The sequence below is a fragment of the Lutjanus erythropterus genome, chromosome 17 (genome assembly GCF_056507025.1).
Source record: "Lutjanus erythropterus isolate fLutEry1 chromosome 17, fLutEry1.hap2, whole genome shotgun sequence".
In the NCBI taxonomy this organism is placed as follows: domain Eukaryota; kingdom Metazoa; phylum Chordata; class Actinopteri; order Lutjaniformes; family Lutjanidae; genus Lutjanus; species Lutjanus erythropterus.
The window spans coordinates 21034251-21053210 of record NC_139333.1 but is presented as its reverse complement, the minus strand read 5'-3'; the positions used below and the strand labels follow the sequence as shown (position 1 = coordinate 21053210).

General features: G+C 41.5%; 1 protein-coding gene across 1 annotated transcript in view; it reads left to right on the top strand.

The window, feature by feature from the left end:
• The window catches only part of adam12a (ADAM metallopeptidase domain 12a), a 108187-nt gene that overhangs the window by 47472 nt on the left and 41755 nt on the right, over positions 1-18960 (top strand). The window contains exons 4-6 of the mRNA XM_084740963.1: positions 6518-6596; positions 12273-12349; positions 14241-14427. Coding sequence (XP_084597089.1) covers positions 6518-6596; positions 12273-12349; positions 14241-14427 — 343 coding nt within the window. The remainder of the gene's footprint in view (positions 1-6517; positions 6597-12272; positions 12350-14240; positions 14428-18960) is intronic.

Genomic DNA, 18960 nt, shown 5'->3' with positions numbered 1-18960 from the left:
CCTGTGGCTTTGGTGGTACAAAGGGTCAGTTTGGATTCACTGCAGTCACACAATAACACTAATAAACTAATCAATCAAGGCAGCAGGAGACCAGCAACTCCCAGGTTCTGTGAGGTGAAATTTTTGTCAGTGGAGTCCAGTTTCTTTGGAAAGAGTCATATTTGGCTTATATAAATTTGGCTTTCCATCAGAAAAGGCTGTCTGATGGTGAGGTAGAGAGGTGAAAATATTCTAATATATCATGCACTTAAGTGGCTATTGAATAGATACATTTTGCTGCAGACCTTGTCCACACCAGTACATTCCTCGGCTTCCTACACCAGCATCCCTGCTGCTTCTCCAAACTGTGCACATTGCAGGTAATACATTAACTATGGATAAGTATCTCATACAACCCCACTTCAAAAAATCTGAACTATCCCTTTAATTTCTCTTTCTCCTCTTGACCTGTGTGTATGTTTTGTTGCTCCCTCAAGATGTAATCAAGTGTCCACGCAGTCTCTCCCCTACTAAGAATGTGTTTTTACAGCCTGAGCCTTAACTCCAATTACATCTGTATGCGTTGGTGTTTTGTTATTGCCGTATTAACATCACAATTTGTCAGTGTAACACTACATGTACAATTGTGTGTCATAATCAATGGAAAGCCGATACTGCATTTGCATATAAAAGCCAAAAATGTCTTTCTCCGGCATGATTGCCAAGTGTGCCGTTTGACATTCAGGACCTTTCTTTTCTAGGTCATAAGCAGCACTCACCTACAAATGAGACCTCCTTTTTGCTGTTGATTGATTAGGCACTAACTCCAATTCATCAAGCCTGTTGCAATTAATATATCTCACACACCCCAACATTTACTTTGCACACATAAGACCAGAGCAAACACCAACAATGAAGACCACATGTAAAAGAGTGATGGAATCTCTTGATAAATCACCAAAGAGATTAATTTTCCGAGGTTAACGCGGTCGTATTTTCTCAATTAGAACATCCACAACAGGGAATGTGTTTGAAGGGTTAGCCGTGACATTTATGTCTGTACGTGAATATATTTCATTTAGATAAGACGTTGCGTAAATCCTGGTGTTATTTCCCTATACAAAGACAGACAGAAGAGCCTGACAATGTTGAACAGAGATACAACAGAAAAAATATGATAATTTAATGCAGGGAGAACAGAAGTGGCATTTAGTAGCTGGCATTCAGGATTAGCTTGAAGTGACTTCATTGTCTTTCTGTCTGCATTGTCAAATCAACTGTCAGACTAATCTGACTCTTTCCCCCAACCTAATATATTTTCTTTCAAAATGTTATTCTGTTTTTTCCAGCCTGGAGACAGCATGACAAGATGTAAACATAGCAACTGTAATTATGGTTATTGTACCTGTCCGACAGATGCAGAGAAGTTAACAGATATTTCTCTGTCAGTGCTTTAAGACAGGTTCATGCGGCAGGAGCGCAGATCCCCGTGATATTTACCTCCTGTTGTGACACACTCAGTTTTTTTTTTTTTGTGGTTGTTTGGGTGTCAGGCTGTCTACAGTCGGGACAGGTTCGGAGGCATTAACAGCTGGGACGTGGCATCTTCTTGTTGACTCCCTGTCCGTCAGACGGAGGCTCGTCTCGTGGGTAATGCATTTTAAATGGGGGGCCGTGACCCCCTGTACCCTCCCTTCCCCCACGCCTCATTAACTTCCTGCTGATTGATAAACAGTGAGCTGCTGCTGCCATGCGGGACGGGAGGCTGGTGGAATTAGACACACGATGTAGTTCGTTGGTGGTTTATCGCTCAGCTGGGATGAGATGAACCTGCGAGCATTGCCTGCTGAGTGACGTGCCTCGGACGGTTTTCTGTACATGTGTGTCAGTGTTTCTGTGCTTTGTTGACTCATTCATAAGGTCAAGGTAAAGGTCAACTTTATTATCACAGATACAAATACAGAGAACATTGTACAGTGAGATTCAGTCTCAGTCCAGCGGCCACACAGAAACACCCTGCCTTTCGAACAAACTTTGAGCTTAGTTTGTTTTGAGTGAAAGCACTGTAATCAAGGATGTCATCAAAAGAGGGCGTTGCACAATACACAACAACCTGTAGAATATGACACACCCACATTCTCAAGAACAACCTGCTATTTTGTTTCCAGCTGGGAGCCAATTTTTCAGGTTCTGAACCAAAATTAAAATTTCAAAATTAGTTGCTTTAACCTGAACAAGGCTGCTTTCATGATGTTCACTGTAAGGCAACAGTACTAATCCCTGCACCACTGTGCCACTCAAAACTCTCAGATGAGGCTGAAGCTCACGACCTCAGTGTTGCTTTGCTGAATACTGTTGCATAAGTACCTTATGCTGACTGATTGCGCCACTGGAGCGATCATGTGATAAGTTCTATTCCTATAGGGTGTTCCTCTGTATGGTTTCTTGCATGTGTGTTTTGGAGATTAAAAACCGCTGCTCCTTTCCAACAAAAGGAGCCAGTTGCCTCCAGCATGCCTCCTGGGTGGCTTTCATTGGAGGTTCTCCTAAAGCAACTGAGAGGAGACCCTTGGGTAGACCCAGTAGTCACTTGAAGGATTACATATCTCATCTGGCCTGGAACCCCCTGGCTCGGCCTGCAGATAAGCAGAAGGAAGTGGATGGATGGATGGATGGCTAATTCTCTTACTCGAACAATGCAAGACTGCCCTTGCACTTGGACAGTCCATACTGCAATGCCTGGAGCTGATCAGCCCACTTCTTTCAGGTGAACTAAGGTGTGGTGTCTTGGTTTTAACTTATTTGGATGAGTCATTCTTATTGCCCAATTTGTAGATGAACCAATCTTGGATTTGAACTATCCAGCAAGTTTACAAGCTGTGTGAGATGGGTGTGAGCTTTACTTAGTTGTCTTCATTTTATCAAACATACATTAAATTGAGATAATCTGTATCTAAATGTACTTGTGAGCAGGTTCTGTGTGGAAGGCTCTCCTTTTTCATGCATTCAAGGGAACCTCCAACATTTGAATGAGCCACCTGAAAGGAGTAGAAACCAAGGGTTACCTCAAAAACAGGACATGTGCTTTCCCTGTTAAACAGTGCTGTCATTAGTTTATCTTTGCTGTAATCCATTCAGATTTGATCAGATGCCCTGCAGCGACTGAAACGACATTTGGTTTAATCTGTAACAGCTCTTGTCTTCTCCAAGTCCTTGAGAAAGACGCTCAACCTCATTCATTGAAAGTCACAATAAAAATGTAACATATGGATGACACATGGGTGTCTGCAACATGTTCTTTTATACCCACACTCTCCTTTGGCAAGCAGTGAGGCAGACGCACACACTCACCACTCTGGATTGTCTGTTGTGGGCAGATGTTGAGGTTGTGTGTCCGACTGAGAGCGGAGACCTAATTAAGACTGAAGAAACACATCATTTTATTTGGCTCTCTCTACTCTTTGGCCTCACTTTGATCCAATGATTATTACCAGCTCTTTGGCTCTGCAAAGGAGTGGAGGGCGGGGAAGCATTGTGTCTCATGCTGACAGCTCCCAAACAAAATAACCCCCCTCCCTGGGTTGTTACATCTGACACTCCCAGCTGGGTTGTCAGCGGTGAGGTCAGTAAGAGAATCCAGCTGCCTGCTGAGGTTTGTTCCTCTGCTGTGGATTAGCACCAGCCAACCATCTGCTGGCGTTCTGTAGTCAGTACTGTACATGCACTCGCTGTATGGACAATACTTGGACACATAAAGACACAGACACTCTCATCCTCACTTGTACAAATCATGAACCCATTGCTGTAATAATCAACCCAAGATGGATCCACATACTGTATTGTTCTTTTGGATCACAGCTCATTTGTCGGCTGTTGATCCTCTCTTCCCCCTGCTGAGTGTCCTTCTCCAGAGAAAGGAACAGTGCTCAGTAACCCCTGTAAGTGATGAGAAGGGCAGCCATCATGGTAACGATTTTTTATGTCATTGCAGTGACAGGAAAGTACTGTCCGGCAGTTATGTGGTGTGCTCAAGCACAAATCTGTCTTCTGAGTGTCAAGTTATCACCTTCCTATAGGCTTGAACAGTCCGCAGGAGTCTTTGAAAGGTTTGTTGCTTCTTAGAAGACAACAGCTGTAGTACGCTTGGATTTAACACTGTTGCAGTGGATTCAAATGCTGACGTGGAGCTGCAGCACAAAAGAAAAAGCATCAAAATGTCCGGAGAAACCTCTCAAACACAATCCACTTTTATGCTGTCTGTCTGTATTTTCAGTATGAGCACTCATAGTCTCTCCAAAACATGACGTAACATTGATGGCTGAGGTGGTAAATCAGGTTGTCCATTAATCTGAGGGTTGGCAATTCAATCCCAGCTTCCTCCTGTTGGGGCAACCAGACTCCTTTGGCAAAAACAGAACACAAGACTTTGGTGAATCTGAACTAACTTGAAACAGTGAAGTCACACAAAAAGACAAACAAACTAACCGATCAAGTCAGCACTAGACCAGCAACTCCAAAGAAAACTGGTTGGTTTGGACAAAATAGCCGCAGTAGAAGGTTCTTTATTGACCATGGAAACAGCAGTACAACAAATAAATACTTACCACAAGGTCCAATGCACTTGTTGTCCCTGGTCATGTAATAACCTTTTCCATGACAGTCTAGTACCTGCATTAGCTGAAGAAGGACACAAAACAAGGGACACTTGTGTCAAAATACCAGTATTTTTAAAGAGTTTTTCATATTGTGTTATTTCTTATGAAAAATTACCACATAGTTCCATAGAGTTAACCATTGTCAAGGTCTATGATGCGGATATAATACAACTGCATCTATTCATTGTCCATAACCGCTTATCCTTGATGGGTCACGAGGTGGCTGGAGCCTATCGCAGCTAACACTGGTCAAGAGGCGGGGTACACCTTGGACAAGTTGCCAGTTCATTGCACGGCTGACGCATAGAGACAAACAATTCAATTTAGAGTTTTCAATTTAACCTATTATACAGCATTTGTCTTTGGACTGTGGAAGGAAGCCGGAGCACCTGGAGAGAACCCACACAGACACAAGGAGAACATGCAAACTCCACACAGAAAGGTCCCACCCCAGCTGCAAACTCCCCAACCCCCCAGGGGATTCGAATTCAGAACCTCTTTGCCGTGAATGCTAACCACTGCACCACCGTGCCACCCATATAACAAAACTGTTCAACACAAAAAATTAGCATTTAAACAATGAGTGTGTAAGATTTAGTAGCATCTAGTGATAATCTTGCAGATTGCAAACACCTGTCATCACCCTCCCCTTCCAAGAGTGAAATATGAAGTGTAAAAGGCCATATCTAGAGCCGGTACTACTGTACAACTGTAGAAACATGGCAGTGCAACATGGTGACCTCCCTTAAACAGGATCTGTGTCCTCTGTAGATATAAACAGCTCATTATAAAATAACAGAATCACAACAAGTCTTATTTTCAGTTAATTGTACACTAATGAAGACATGCTTCTGGATGTTAAATTAGATTTCTGCCATATTCTACTGATATGTCCCTGTAAATCTTGAACATAAATGGACATGTAACCTTGGTGATGGTATTAATGATACATTGGAGCTCACTGTTGCCATTTCTTCTTAACTGCGGTGACAGAAAATGCTTTAAAGGTCAGGTATCTTTATATAACGAGGAAATATTTTATCACACCCGGGAGTTAGCACTCACTAATGTCATGTTGACTTAGTCTACAGGGAGCCGTTGCTACACAGTAAAAGCCCTGTCTGGCCAGTGGAAAGCTTTAATTTTGAAGCAGTGATAAGAAAACTGAGTTTGCTATGATGGAGATAAGTGAGTACTTGGTCAAAATCAGAGGAAAAAAATGCATATTATTAAGCTAATATAATAATCTGCCCTACATGGCAGAGAGTCACCAATGATTTACGCTGCTCTGTCATCAGTTCTTATAGAAAGAAAGAGAGACTAGGGCAGAGTCCCTCTGTTAGCCTGCAGCAGAGATTTACTGAGTTGATTTATTGTTCTCTCTAGATATAAACTGTAAATGGATCACTTGGTAACCTCAGAGAGCCACTTTATGGTGTTATTGATTCCCGTCTGTAACTAAAAATGATTTCTTCACTGTTTCTCTCAACATAATCTCTCCCTGTTCCCGTTTTTATAACATCATATACTGTATGTCCGTCTGCTCATTATTGTCCGCGTGTAAGCTAGTTACCGTTCTACCGTATCACGTGGAATGAGTTATGGATTGATATTGAATGCATCTTCATGGTGCATGCATGTGGTGTGAAAGTGGTTTAATAGAAAACATCACAGCAGACTGGTTTTTTTTTTAGCCATTTTCTTCTTCAACGCCTTCAGCTGCTCGATTCAATTTATGCTCTCCTAAAGCAGGGTTAAGTTTTAAATAAATCACATCAGACTGTTTATCTTCCATGCAAGTCTGGCAGTGGTGGAATGGCTTAATTGATTTTTTAGGACGAAGCCCCTCAGGTTCACTTGTTGTTTTTGTTTATCCTTTCTAGGGGGCTGTTTGCGAGTAACTACACAGAAACCCATTACCTGGAAGATGGCAGTGCGGTCACAGGATCTCACAACTTCACGGTATGTTTCAAGCAACTTTTTCTTTTCTTTTTTTAAGCCTGACACAATAAACATTTAATCTTGAGTCTGTGATGTTTTCTTCTTATGAATGTTAGCCTTTTGTGGAACCCTTTTTCTTGTCGGGTTCCGCTTCATTGTGCTTCTATTAGGGTCAGAGAAGAAGTAAAGAAAAATTGATGTTGCAGGTAGGCCCACTTTTAAACCACCTAGAATTGGGTAGTCTTGCGAATAAAGAAGCCTGTGTACAGGTGAGTGAGCCCATTTTCATTCTCTGGCAGCAGATTCATATTTGATGAAATAAAAGGCCGACAGAGGTCACAGAACAGACTCACTTTTAGGGAACAGCTCAAGTCTTTCATAATGGATAAACCTCAACCCACTGGTAAAAAAAAAATGGTTTGTCGAGCAGGTCTGCAAGATATATTGAATTAGTGAACATATAAGTGCACTTCTGGGAAATATTCAGCACCTATTGCATTTACCCCCAGAAACCACCAAGCCCTTGAATTTGGTGATCAAAGAACATTTAACAATTAAAGGCAACTTAAAGTTTTCATGAGATTTTGGTGAAAATGGATCATATTTTATGGAGAAAATATTCTCTGGTTTTCGCCTCTGATGTCCTCTGGCTGCTCAGCTTCAGCTGTTGGTGATTTAATTGCAGAACATTCCTGATGGACAGATAGCTTTAGCTTGCAGATGGTTTACTTGTTGCTAAAGTAGCTAACCGTAACTGTTTACTGCTGTTACTGGGCAACAGAACCGGGCTCAGCAGCATCCCAGTGAACACAACTGGTCACTGGGATGAACGCAGCATCCGAGACCAGCTGAGGGTACAGTACCAAAGTTGCTGTGGTCACAGTAAAGGTCAGTCCCTGATTTATGAGACTTGTCCTTGCTAAACTGACATTGCACTTTAATTCAAATATATCTTTTTAATCTGTCAAAAACCTTTGACTCCATATCAAGGCAGATATACAGAGTTTACATAGAGAAAGAAGTTCATAGTTTTTGACCACAGCTCCAACAGGATGCAGTGTTTCTTTTCTTCATAAATGATACTTCCTGTATTGACTTTTTTCCACCCATTGAAGCTGAAGGACTCTTATTCTAATTTCTTCTAAACTGCCCCAGTGTTGTGATAAATACTTGTCATTTTCATTAAGCTCAGTTGTGTTTTCCCCAGCAAAAAAACAGCATGTTCTGCCTTCAAATACAATGGGTCTTTTGAAACATCTTCCATGGATCCTTAAATATCTCTATTGAAGGATATTTATTTTGAGCTTCGGAAATGGCAGGACTGTTAGAAAATTACTTGCAGTGTAATGAATGAGTATGATGTGGCTGGACCACATGGAACAGTTTTTAATGCCTTAAAACTTCCACCTGCTTGCCTGACTTCAGTGATTTGATCATCTGCAGTTTGCAAAGCAATTAAACATCTTTTCTGCTCAGATACCCAGAAAGCATAATAATAGACAGCCTGTGAGGTCTGTGTACAAAAACAACTGGCCTACTTATGCTCAAATCTACAAAAGAGGAGATTAATATAATTCAATAATGGCCAGCCCACACAGTAAAATGAACAGTATTTTCCACCGGAGACTGCTATGAGACCGGAGCTGGACCATCACTGGCTGGGCTTGGCCAGCTCATCAGAATTGCTGCCATTCCAAAGCATAAAGACAATGTAGGAGATGAAGCAGGTCAGCTCAGGATGGAATCTGAGACACTAATGGGCCTTTTCCACCGGCGCTTTTGGCCGCGCTGAGCCAAACTGTACCACGCTGGATTGGATTTCCACTTCCAGCACACCAAGCTGCGCCGAGTTGTGCCTGAGATAGACCCATTCTGGAGTGGGTCCAACCCTCTTAAAAGCGGGCTGCGGTGACATCTCGCCAGCCGTGGCCAACCCGTGATGACCCTCCTTTCTCCCCCTCAAACAAGCAAGTGTTGTGACTCTCAGCTCATGTGTGCACAGGAGATCAGAGAGAAAGACATCTGTTAAAGGCTCTATGTTCAGCTCTTTGTAGCTTCTAACCGAATCTTTATGTTTTGAAATATGGTTTCTCTCTGTTCATACTTTCAGGTATTTGCATTATTTTTTACTGTTATCACTTTTTGTTGGAGTGGTATTAAGCTCCTGCTGATGAAAACCCTGAATGAAAACATTTCCTGTTTGTGCCGCTTCATGCTAAAAGCTTTTAAATAACAAAACAACAAGGGACTTTTATTGTGAAGAATTTAAGGAACCGGTGTATTTGTCCCAGAGACGCATATATACAGACGTTCCGCTCAAGCCTCCTTGAGCTCGTCTTCAGGTAAAAGACACACCTTCAAGCTGGCAGCCCTGTTATAATTGAAATGCAAATTCCCGCCATGCTGGGCTGACAGGCCGAGTCAAACCGAGTCGAGCCAGGCCAGCTCTGTGTATGGAAAAGAGCCATAAGAGTCCACGAAATAGATAGCTTGCACATGACAGGAATGGGAGGATGGATGGATGGATAAATGGGTGTACGCCTGCAAATAACAGCTGTGTTCATTATCAAGGAGCCTTATTTAGGAAAGGTCAATTGTTTTGTTTGATCCTTAGCCCAGATGTATGCAAATGAAAAAGCAGCAAGGAGGAAAGCAGCAAATCTTGAAGCTTGAACAAGGAAATATGTGGCATTTTTGCTTCACATTTGCATCAAATGTCTTCCAAATGATTTTCTGTCTACCACCTTGTTGATTAATCAAATAATAAACTCTGCACTAGATGAATGGACCCGTTAAAGATCAAATGGGTGGCCAAAGGATAACCTGTATATACCTGCTCAGGCTCTTTGGAACTACCAGACATCTTTTGACCTGCATCACCCTCTCATTCCTGTGTCATGACCACAGCCTGCTCTTCATGGGAGGATCTCTTTACTGGAAACGACCTGATCTTTTGAGACTGATCTGCAGTTAATTTATTTGTCCTGCCGGCAGGGAGGAGACTGATATAGTGATCTGGGCAAGGGATCTTGAGGGTTCAGTTGTGTGTCAAAGGCAAGGTACTGCTGGGAGTGACTTCAGCGTGAGTCAGCCCTCCCTCCGTTCTGTCTGTTTTACGTCCTCTCCCTTTTTCCACATACAATGCAATAAATGAGTGCCATGTGCTGTAACAAAAGCCATCTATTGGGAATATGAATCACTAGTATGGATATTAAAGAGTTAACTTTTGATAAACAATGTAATGTTAACACCCAGGGTTGCCTCCCCCAATAATCTGGGTATTAGTTATTAATCTTCCTTATTCCAGATACGAAGGCGTAAGCACTTTCTTTTCTCATTTCTTTCTGCAGAAACCTTAGAAACAAAAAGTCTATTCATATCCCTTATATCAATGCATCATAGTCATGATCTCATCAAAGAAACATGAGGTGGTAGCATTAACTCAGTGCACTAAATCCAGCCCTGCTCCTCCCCATAACACTAAAATTTCATATTTCATGTAATGGGCTGTCCTTTCTTTGCACCTTTTTACCTCACTATAATGGATAGTTCTCTTTCAGTACACCTCTAGGTAACGACATGGAAAGTGACCTAACAGGCGAAGGCTTTCAGGGCCCTGGGTCCATGTCTTGAATGTCCTTTGAATAAGATTGTTTTTTGGGCTGCTGGAGTTGGGTTCCAAATTCAGTTGTCAACCCTGTCTCCAACAAGATTTGCCAAATACATTTTGGAGGAAACGCATGTGCTGCAGAGTTTGTTTACTGGTAACATTTTTTTTTCCTGGTGCAGTTTTCTTGTAAAATGAACCATTCGGAAATCAGTAGATTTTAAAGGAACATTTGGTAGAATGTATTGTTGTAATATTGTTGTGTTTTCGTTACCTTAGAATGAGCCGTTTTATATTGCACAGTCGATCATGTTGCACTGCTGTGTTTCAAGCCCAGAGTAAACGAACCAAACATCGTCTCTACAGTAATGTTTCACAGCCGCCATAGGTTGTCCTACACACCTGGAAGAGGAGGGTGAAATGAGCGGTTGCAATCTGCAAATTCTCCGCTAGGTGCCACTAAATCCCACTCACTGGTCTTTTAATCATAATCAAAGGATCGCCATTTCGGTTCTGGTGCAAGTTGGTAAAATTCTTGAAGGTATGAATCTCTTACCAAATCTTATCTACTCTCTCATTAGTTAACAGTGGGTATTTCTTTTGTTAGCTAAATAAAGATGTAATATGTCTAACCAAACCCTGAGTATTGATTTTTGTTCTTTTTAAGTTCTGAAAGCTCTGTTAATTGATTGATGTCACCCATAGGTTTCTGAGGAATCATTGTGGCTCTGGCCAGTGCCTTGGCAGTGCCTGACTTGGCTAATCCAAAAATAGGTTGTGGCGTGTTGGTGGAGCTGAGGGGGCTGACTGAAGTGGCTACCTAGTGGCTAGCCAACTGTGACAGCACCCACCTGTTACTCAAAGGAGCTACACACTTAATTATGCATACATTTAAGCCTTAACATAACCCAAATAGAAGTAATTACCTACACAAATCAAAGCTGTAAACATGTTTATTTCTACTGTAAAGTCGGGCATTTCAGTTCGGCGGTCTGTGGGGATTGACTCACTTTTTTATTAACTTCATCCTCTAGTGGCCATTTGGCGAAAAAAGCAGTTTTTGGCACGAGGCTGCCGCAAAACTATGAGCTGGATGATGATAAAATACAGAGTTGGGTGATAATTTACACTGGCTTCATACAAGAAACCTCTTGCACATTAGATATAATCATTTGATCTGTTGTTAATATAAAAAATATGCTGCAGCTTTAAAACAAATTATTTATAACTTTAAATTACTTAAAGCTAGAGCTAAATTAATTTGAAGAGGGATTTCTTAAGCATACCAATAAAATAAATCTGTTCAATAGATTCAGATTTGCTGTCGAACTCTAATTTTATTTATTTGGGGTACTGAACTATTTATCAATGCTGCTTTAGACCAACAACTGGATTATCTGTTTTATTTTAAAATTACTGTGAAGAAGGACTGTGATGCAAGAGTAAGTAATAATCCACATTAACACCAGAAACCCGCTCAGACACCAAACATGCAAAATCAGCAGCCAGCCACCTTGAAGGACGCCGGACATTGAAATTTACTGCCTGCACTCTATATTTAGAGGCAGTCAAAGAGGGGTGGAAAACTCACATTTCCTTGTTTTCCAGAACCGGGTGGCAGCAGGGCCGTTGGTCAGACCTCACCTGAGCGAGGCCGTCTAACTGTAGCAGAAGGGCTGTTTTCACTCTAAACCAGACATTTCCTCCCCGCCCTCTCTCTGCCAGGCTTGGTTCAATAAACATGGGCTTAATTCACTTGCTTTACTCCCTGCTGCAGCTTGACAGGTGGTCCATGAAAGCGGGTACCTGGGAACGCAGCAGCGAGCAGCAGGTTTGTACAGGGAAATGTGACACTCTGCACAGATTTCAGCCGTCATTTGCCTGCGGTGATGAGTGAGAATGGCTGCTGCTTAACCTGCAAAAGACTATTCTCCCACAGTCAATTTGCTCATATTTCACAGTTATCAGCTGGGACTGGTGGGGACTGTTGAACTGTGCTTAAACTTAAAGACATGTTTTGTTTCACACGGGTCCTGTTCTTCCCGTTTTGAATTTTAAATACTGAAATCTTTTTGTGTGTGCTTCCTCAGGCAAACTGCTACTACCACGGTGAGGTGGAGGGTCATGTCAACTCGGATGTCAGCCTCAGTACCTGTGCTGGTGTTAAGTAAGTGTGTCAGACATTTTTTTGATTTTTTTTTGTCATGGCAATACCACTGATCTAACACCTTGTGAAAAACTATGCACACGGGAGCAGTTAGTCTTCAAATCTTTATGGCAGAAAGGACTAACACAGTAACAGTCTACTTTAACTCAAGCCATGATCTTTTCGGGAAACTTCTGACACACAAACTGTGTCAGAAAAAAAGAGAATTGTATTTTAGATAGCTAATAAGATAAGTTATGTTATTATATCGCCCAGCCTTTCTGCCAGACAGCTCAAAGAGCTGTCCGATAGAATGATTTGTGCTAGAAAGGGCTCTCTGGCAGAAAGTCCTAATGCACGGAGAATAATGCAGTTTACACCATACCAGAGGTTTCCTCAAGTATTTAAGGACAAGTTAGAGGAAGTATTTTGAAATCAAAAGGCTCAAGTCTAAAAGGCAAGACTGAAGTTGTTCAATTTGTCACTTGAGTCTTCACCAATTTAAAGCTCACCTATTTTCTTCAGAGTTTAGTTGGGAGGAAACCAGAGCAACCAGAGACAACCCGCATAAGCACAGAGAAAGCATGCAAACTCCAGTCTAAAAAGCGCCCAGCCAGCCGGCAAGTTTGAATTCAGAACGTTATTGCTGTGAGGAGACAGCTCTGACTGCTGGTCACCAGTCTTCATAAGCAAATTGCAAGGCAAAATGCAAGTCTTTCAGGTCTGAATGTTCACCATTACATAGTTGCAACAAAGTTCATTCAGTCTAGTCACAGTCACAGTTGCCATTGTCATGTTGCCAAAAAGAAGTCTCATAGGGAAAGAAACACAAGCAGTCAGACGATTACACAGAGTTTTTCCTGTGCAAAGAGTGGCTCTTACCAACATCTTTGGTACTCTCTTTTGGCTTTACCTCTAAATAAAGCGGTTTAGAGAATGTGGGTAAACTGTTGGCTTGGTGTCATCTCAACTTACTGATGTTGCAAAATGCATTATTTACTGAGTTCTTTACTGCCATTCCTCTCAGTGGTAGACTTGAGATGTACGACTTGGTCTCAAGTCACACATAATTCCTGTTTATACTGTTGAAAAGCAGTAAACTTGACATATTGTACTGCCTTAGACAAGTGAGGAGTTTCAGTGTTGGAAACACTCTGTTTGCAGATGTCAAACAGGAGTAATGATTGCTGTAATATCGTTGGAAACCATCAGGAATGTTTTCACAAACCAGCCAAATGTCAACACCCTATGCCGAGTGATTTGCCTGATTGTGAAGCCCTAGCTGTTTACCTAATATTTATTTATTTCAGTTTTCCTGCAACCTGTCTTCACAGTGACAGATGCACAGAACACTTTTGACAGACAGCTACACATTGCTTGGCTCAGCGAGACAAATTGATCTTGGTTTGGGTTGACAGTGCTCGGGCTTTTGGGGGAGTTTAATATGAGTTCATGTGGTTTTGAATATTGTGCAAGGTTTGTGAGAATCTCACAGTTGATCCAAACGCACTGCATGAGAATGTCACTTTGAATCACAGAGGCCAATGTTAAGACATGAGAAAAGTTAAGAAAGAGGAAGAAAGGGCCACATCAGAGTGAAAACTAAGAGTCACTACTACTCTTAAAGCAGAAAGTCTACTGATGGCCACTATTATGACACTATGATTATGACTGATTAACGTACTCAACATTAATGATGACATCTTTGCTGGTTATGCTAGGATGTCACAAATGAGTCACAATCACTTTTATTTCAGCCAAATCAAAATAAACATCTATTTTCTTTACTTGCTTTTATTTATTTCGGTGCAATTCCAGTATTTGAATTCTGCAAAAATAAATAGAATAGGACACAGATTCCCGTCTAACCCCGTGTAAAGATTTTCCCATGCCCTTCGTCCTCTCCCTACAGGGGTTTCATATCTCTTGAAGGCAAATCCTACGTACTGGAACCATCTGCTGATCACTCTGATGGGACTCACTGGATCTACACAGCTGAACACCTCAGTTTTGCTCCTGGCACCTGTGGCCACGATTTCAACATATCCTATCCCACTGAATATGCAGAGAGCAGTCCATTCAGGACTTTTGGCACAAGGGTAAGGGTCATTAAAATGTCTTGATTTCATCTCAAGCTACAAATAAACTGTCTACACTGATGATGTGATTTGAAAGAAATCCTCTATATTTATTTTATGCTTGCATTACAAGGTTGAGAGTGGAGAGATGACAGGAAAGGAGAGGGGATAGAGATGGGGAATGAAATCCAGCAAACGTCCCTGGGCCAAACTTGAACCGGGGAAGTTGCCGCTCATGTTTGGCACTCTTCTGTGGTTCTTAACCTAGGGGTTTGGACTCCCAAGGAGGTCTCAAGATCATTTCTGGGAGTCACCAGATGGTTGTGGCAAGCATTGTGGAATTAGACCCAGGAAGCAGCTCTCAGTGGCGGCAGGCCCTGAAGGACCTACAACATGAGGGATAAGCACTTAGAAACATGAGTTTGGTAGATTTCATGTGTTAGAGTAGTCACCGAACAATCCTGGGTAGACTTGGGGGTCTCGAACACTAACCTGATTATTCTGAAGGGTTGTACCTCAAAAAGGTTGAGAACCACTGACGTAGACCAACAGGGCTAGGTCTTCAACAGGTCAAACTGATCAAACCTGGTTCACTATAGGAGGTGAATTGATACACCCTGCATCTTCACAGGTTTACTTCCACGGTATGCGGCCCACTGAATATGCACAGTAGTCTTTCTCCTGCCGGTACCACCTGCAAGTTTCTGTTCAGCCCATAGACTTTCCATTGTGATGATGACACAGATTTGCTTTTCTCAGCTTGAGGAACACTTACAAACAGAAAAACTCCATAGATCAGAAATTCGTAATAGACATACAGTTCCTGCAGCTCAGTTGGTAGAGTATGCGCCCATGTACTGAGGTTATCAGTCCTCTCCAGTTCGACTCCTGTCTATTGCCCTTTGCTGCGTGTCATTACCTCTCTGCACTCCCTTCCCTTTCTGCTCTTCAGTTGTCGCTATCCAGTAAAGGCAAATAAAACTTCCATCTTCTGTGTCATAGAGCTGCCAGCCTCTTGTTAACATTTTGATAAGGGGCAGCACGCTGCTGCAGTTGATAAGGCTGTTACCCGCTGTTTGGTCATTTGGAGCGTTTTTGTCTTTTCCTGTGCCTGCACAGTTTCTCATCATTACAGTCCAAAGAAATGCAAGTTATGCTTAGTTGGAGACTCCAAATTGCTCATTATGTGTTTATATAATAGGTGCAACGCGTGTCACCGCTGTAATACAAGCGCTGGAAACCCAATGAACGGGAATAGATAATGGTTGGATAGAGAGTGTTAAGGTGTTTCTTTCATTTCATTATGTGATGACATTATGTTTACTTCCTGCAGATTGTCTACAGTGAACCAGGTGTAATCAATTTATTTTATTATTTCAACCCTGAGGACCCCGTGAGGTCGGTGTTTTTAACCATTAAAATGTCCGACTTAATGGAGGCTTTTAATAACCTGCCCTCCCTCCTTCCTTAACCTTGGAGTGCTAAAGAATGTTTTTTCTTTTTCCAATGACCACTTTTTTTTTTAGACTTAAGAACACCTTAAGCCTCCCTGGATTTCCTGAATCTGAAGCTAATTGAGCCCTTTTGCCTCTGTGTCTCTTTGTGTTTGCCACTCAGCTGCTTGAGTTGGTGTTTTAATCACACAGAGCTCTAAAAAGGATGTCAAGACAGAAAATCTTGTCTCAAGCAGCCAAACTGAAAAATTGTATTAAATTATTGTCGCCCGTGCTGGAATCCGACTGCACAGAATATAAAAGACTGCTCACCTTAACCCTGTTTGAAAAGATAATTTGCAATGTAGATATTGGTAAGTGGCCTGCTATGTGTTTTCGAAGCGACTACTTGTTGAATTATTCACTCCCTTCTTCCATCTGATCTAACAGTGTCCATTAGTGATCTGCAGTGTATGGAGAGCGGGGGTTGATAAATGCCTGTGCAAAGTACTGTGGCTGTTAAGTGGCAACATTTGCTCTGAGAGCGAGATCAGACCGCAGGCTTGTACATCATGACTTCAGCAGGACCTGTCCGTCCAGAATTAAACAGATTGCCTCCTAGAAACTCCACCTGATCACACACTCTACACTCAGCCCCTCACCACCCCGCTGAGCAGAGGGATAAATCATAAAGGCCACGGTCGCAGGAGTCTCTGTCCTCAGAGGGAATAGAGCTTTAAAGATGACGAGTGCTGATAAGAAGAAAACACAGACTGCAGTGATCTCTATCTGACTTGTGAAGGATGGCAGGAGTGGACGATTTATCGGGTCAATACAAAGAGACACAGAGATAGGTGGTGTAAAAGATGAAACAGATGTTCAAGGACGCAAAAGGAGCAAAGGCACATAATTGTGATGCAGCATAAACACTGATAAAAAAAAATTCTTGCTTGATCTACTTAAGAAAAAGTAATGATGCATCATATTATTATGCATAGGAAGACTAGTTTTTGTGTAAACTACTAAATTATTTGTATTTTTTTTTAAATCAAGTTTTAAAAAGGTTTTACCAAACTATAAACTTTGGGGATATAATTTACTTTTCTTCTTAGAAAAACTTTTATATTTGAGTTTTAGAAACAGAAAATTTTATATTCTAAAAATGTTGTGTAAACTCATTAGTAAATAGAAGTAAATAGAATAATGGTTAATTTAATATTTTAAATTGCAGCCATTTCATTTTCACGCACAAATCAAGTTCACAGCTCACTATTAACAATTTTTCAATACAGGATTTTCTAAAATTCAAAGATTGAGTACCTAAAAAGATTGGCTAGAATAACAAAAATACTTCTTAACCGTATTAAGAAAAAAAAAAGGCTTCATATGTCTTTGAACAAATGCTGATTAAATAAAAACAGATATATTCATCTAAAACTGCAAACTTAATTTGTTATTGTTGATATCACAGATTTAATTATGCTACACTAACATCTGCTCTGATTTATTTTTTCAGTGAATGTGAGGGACTTTCCATTTTCTTAAAACTAGTTTTTATTTTTCCAATTGTCTAATCATTTCATTAGGGTTATATTGAGATTGAGTGTTTTCAGGGAGGCAGGCCAAACACATGGCTGTTCTGGCTAAAACATCCTGGACTTTCTCATTGTTAGTTTTTATTTATTCATGTGGTAATAGGGAATTTTCTGAAGTTTTACTCAACTGTTGATTCCTGTTGATGATTATAGGGTTGGCTTCAATGACAAGCTTTGTCTTTAGTGTTAAGAGAGCTGCAGAGAAGTGAAGAAATCCTGACAACAGCACAAAGAGAAGTTCATGACTGACAGAAACAGAGGGGGGTTAAGATAACAAAAGAAGGCAAAGAAGGTTCATATTGATGATTTATACCAGTGTGAAAAATGTGTTTTTTCTTTATATTATCACAATGTCCCATTTGATTTGTTTAAAATACTTTGTCCCTACCCCTCCTAACACAGCAAGAGATGTCAGAGTTGGAAGGGAAAACATCTCGACTAAATGAAGACAGATGTGGTTTATAAGGGAGGTGGTTAAAGACGGTAATCCCACGGGTGATTAAGAAAGCGAAAACAGATAAGATAGCGAAGGATGTTTTCAAAAATTGTCACTTACAACCAAAGGAGCGAGAGGTCTTGTTAGCGTGCAAAGAGAAGATACACACACAAAAAAAGTGGACATATAAAGTCTGATTTGCTGTCCTTGGTGGCACGCAAGCAAGCTCACCTCAGCATGTTACACAGGGGCGCGTGGCGAGGTGTGCTGCTGCCGCTTTGATAAGCGGCGATGTGCCCTGCTTGAGGGTCTAAAGATAAAGCTGCGTGCTGGCAGAGTGTTCCTGGATGGAGAGTCAGATGTGGTAGAGAAGGGTAGAGAGATATGATGGCTTGCTGACAAGAGCTTCACGTCAACAACATGAGTTTTTGAAAAAGCTCTGTTGTCACAAGATGGACATTAGACTGTCCAAGATGTCTTACCTCAATATGCAATGACATTTGGAGAGCTTGGTCATCTGTTGTCGAAACAGAATATTGGGTCAAAGCTGTAGACAATATATTATTGGATGGATTCACCATGATGTTACCCAGTGGTTTGTGGACGACCATTGCCTCTGGGGTCATGTCAACAGTTTTACAGATGTTCCTTTTATATTGTTGGTTTATGGGTAAAATGCTTTTTGAGCTGTAGAGGAATTCTTTGCTGCAATATAGCGAGTGGCCACTGGGAGAAACTGGAAGCAAGCCTGAAGCGCCGTTGGAAACTGGAAACACAATGTCGGCCACCTGGTTGTGTCTAGTAGAGAACCACAGGCCCCAGAAAGATCTTAAAACAATGTTTATTTTAACCCAGCCATTCTCATTCAGGCATTTTCTCTCCCTAAACATACCCACATCTTAACCACAACATTGCTACACCATTTTACTTACAAGTTATGTTTGTTGTCTTTTATGCCTTGATTTGATAGGACAGGAAAGGGGGATGACTTGCGGCAAAGGGCCACGGGTTGGAATCAAACCCACAGCCATCGTAGAGGACTTAGCCTCAGTAGAAGGGGCACATGCTTTACCAACTGAGATATGTGGAC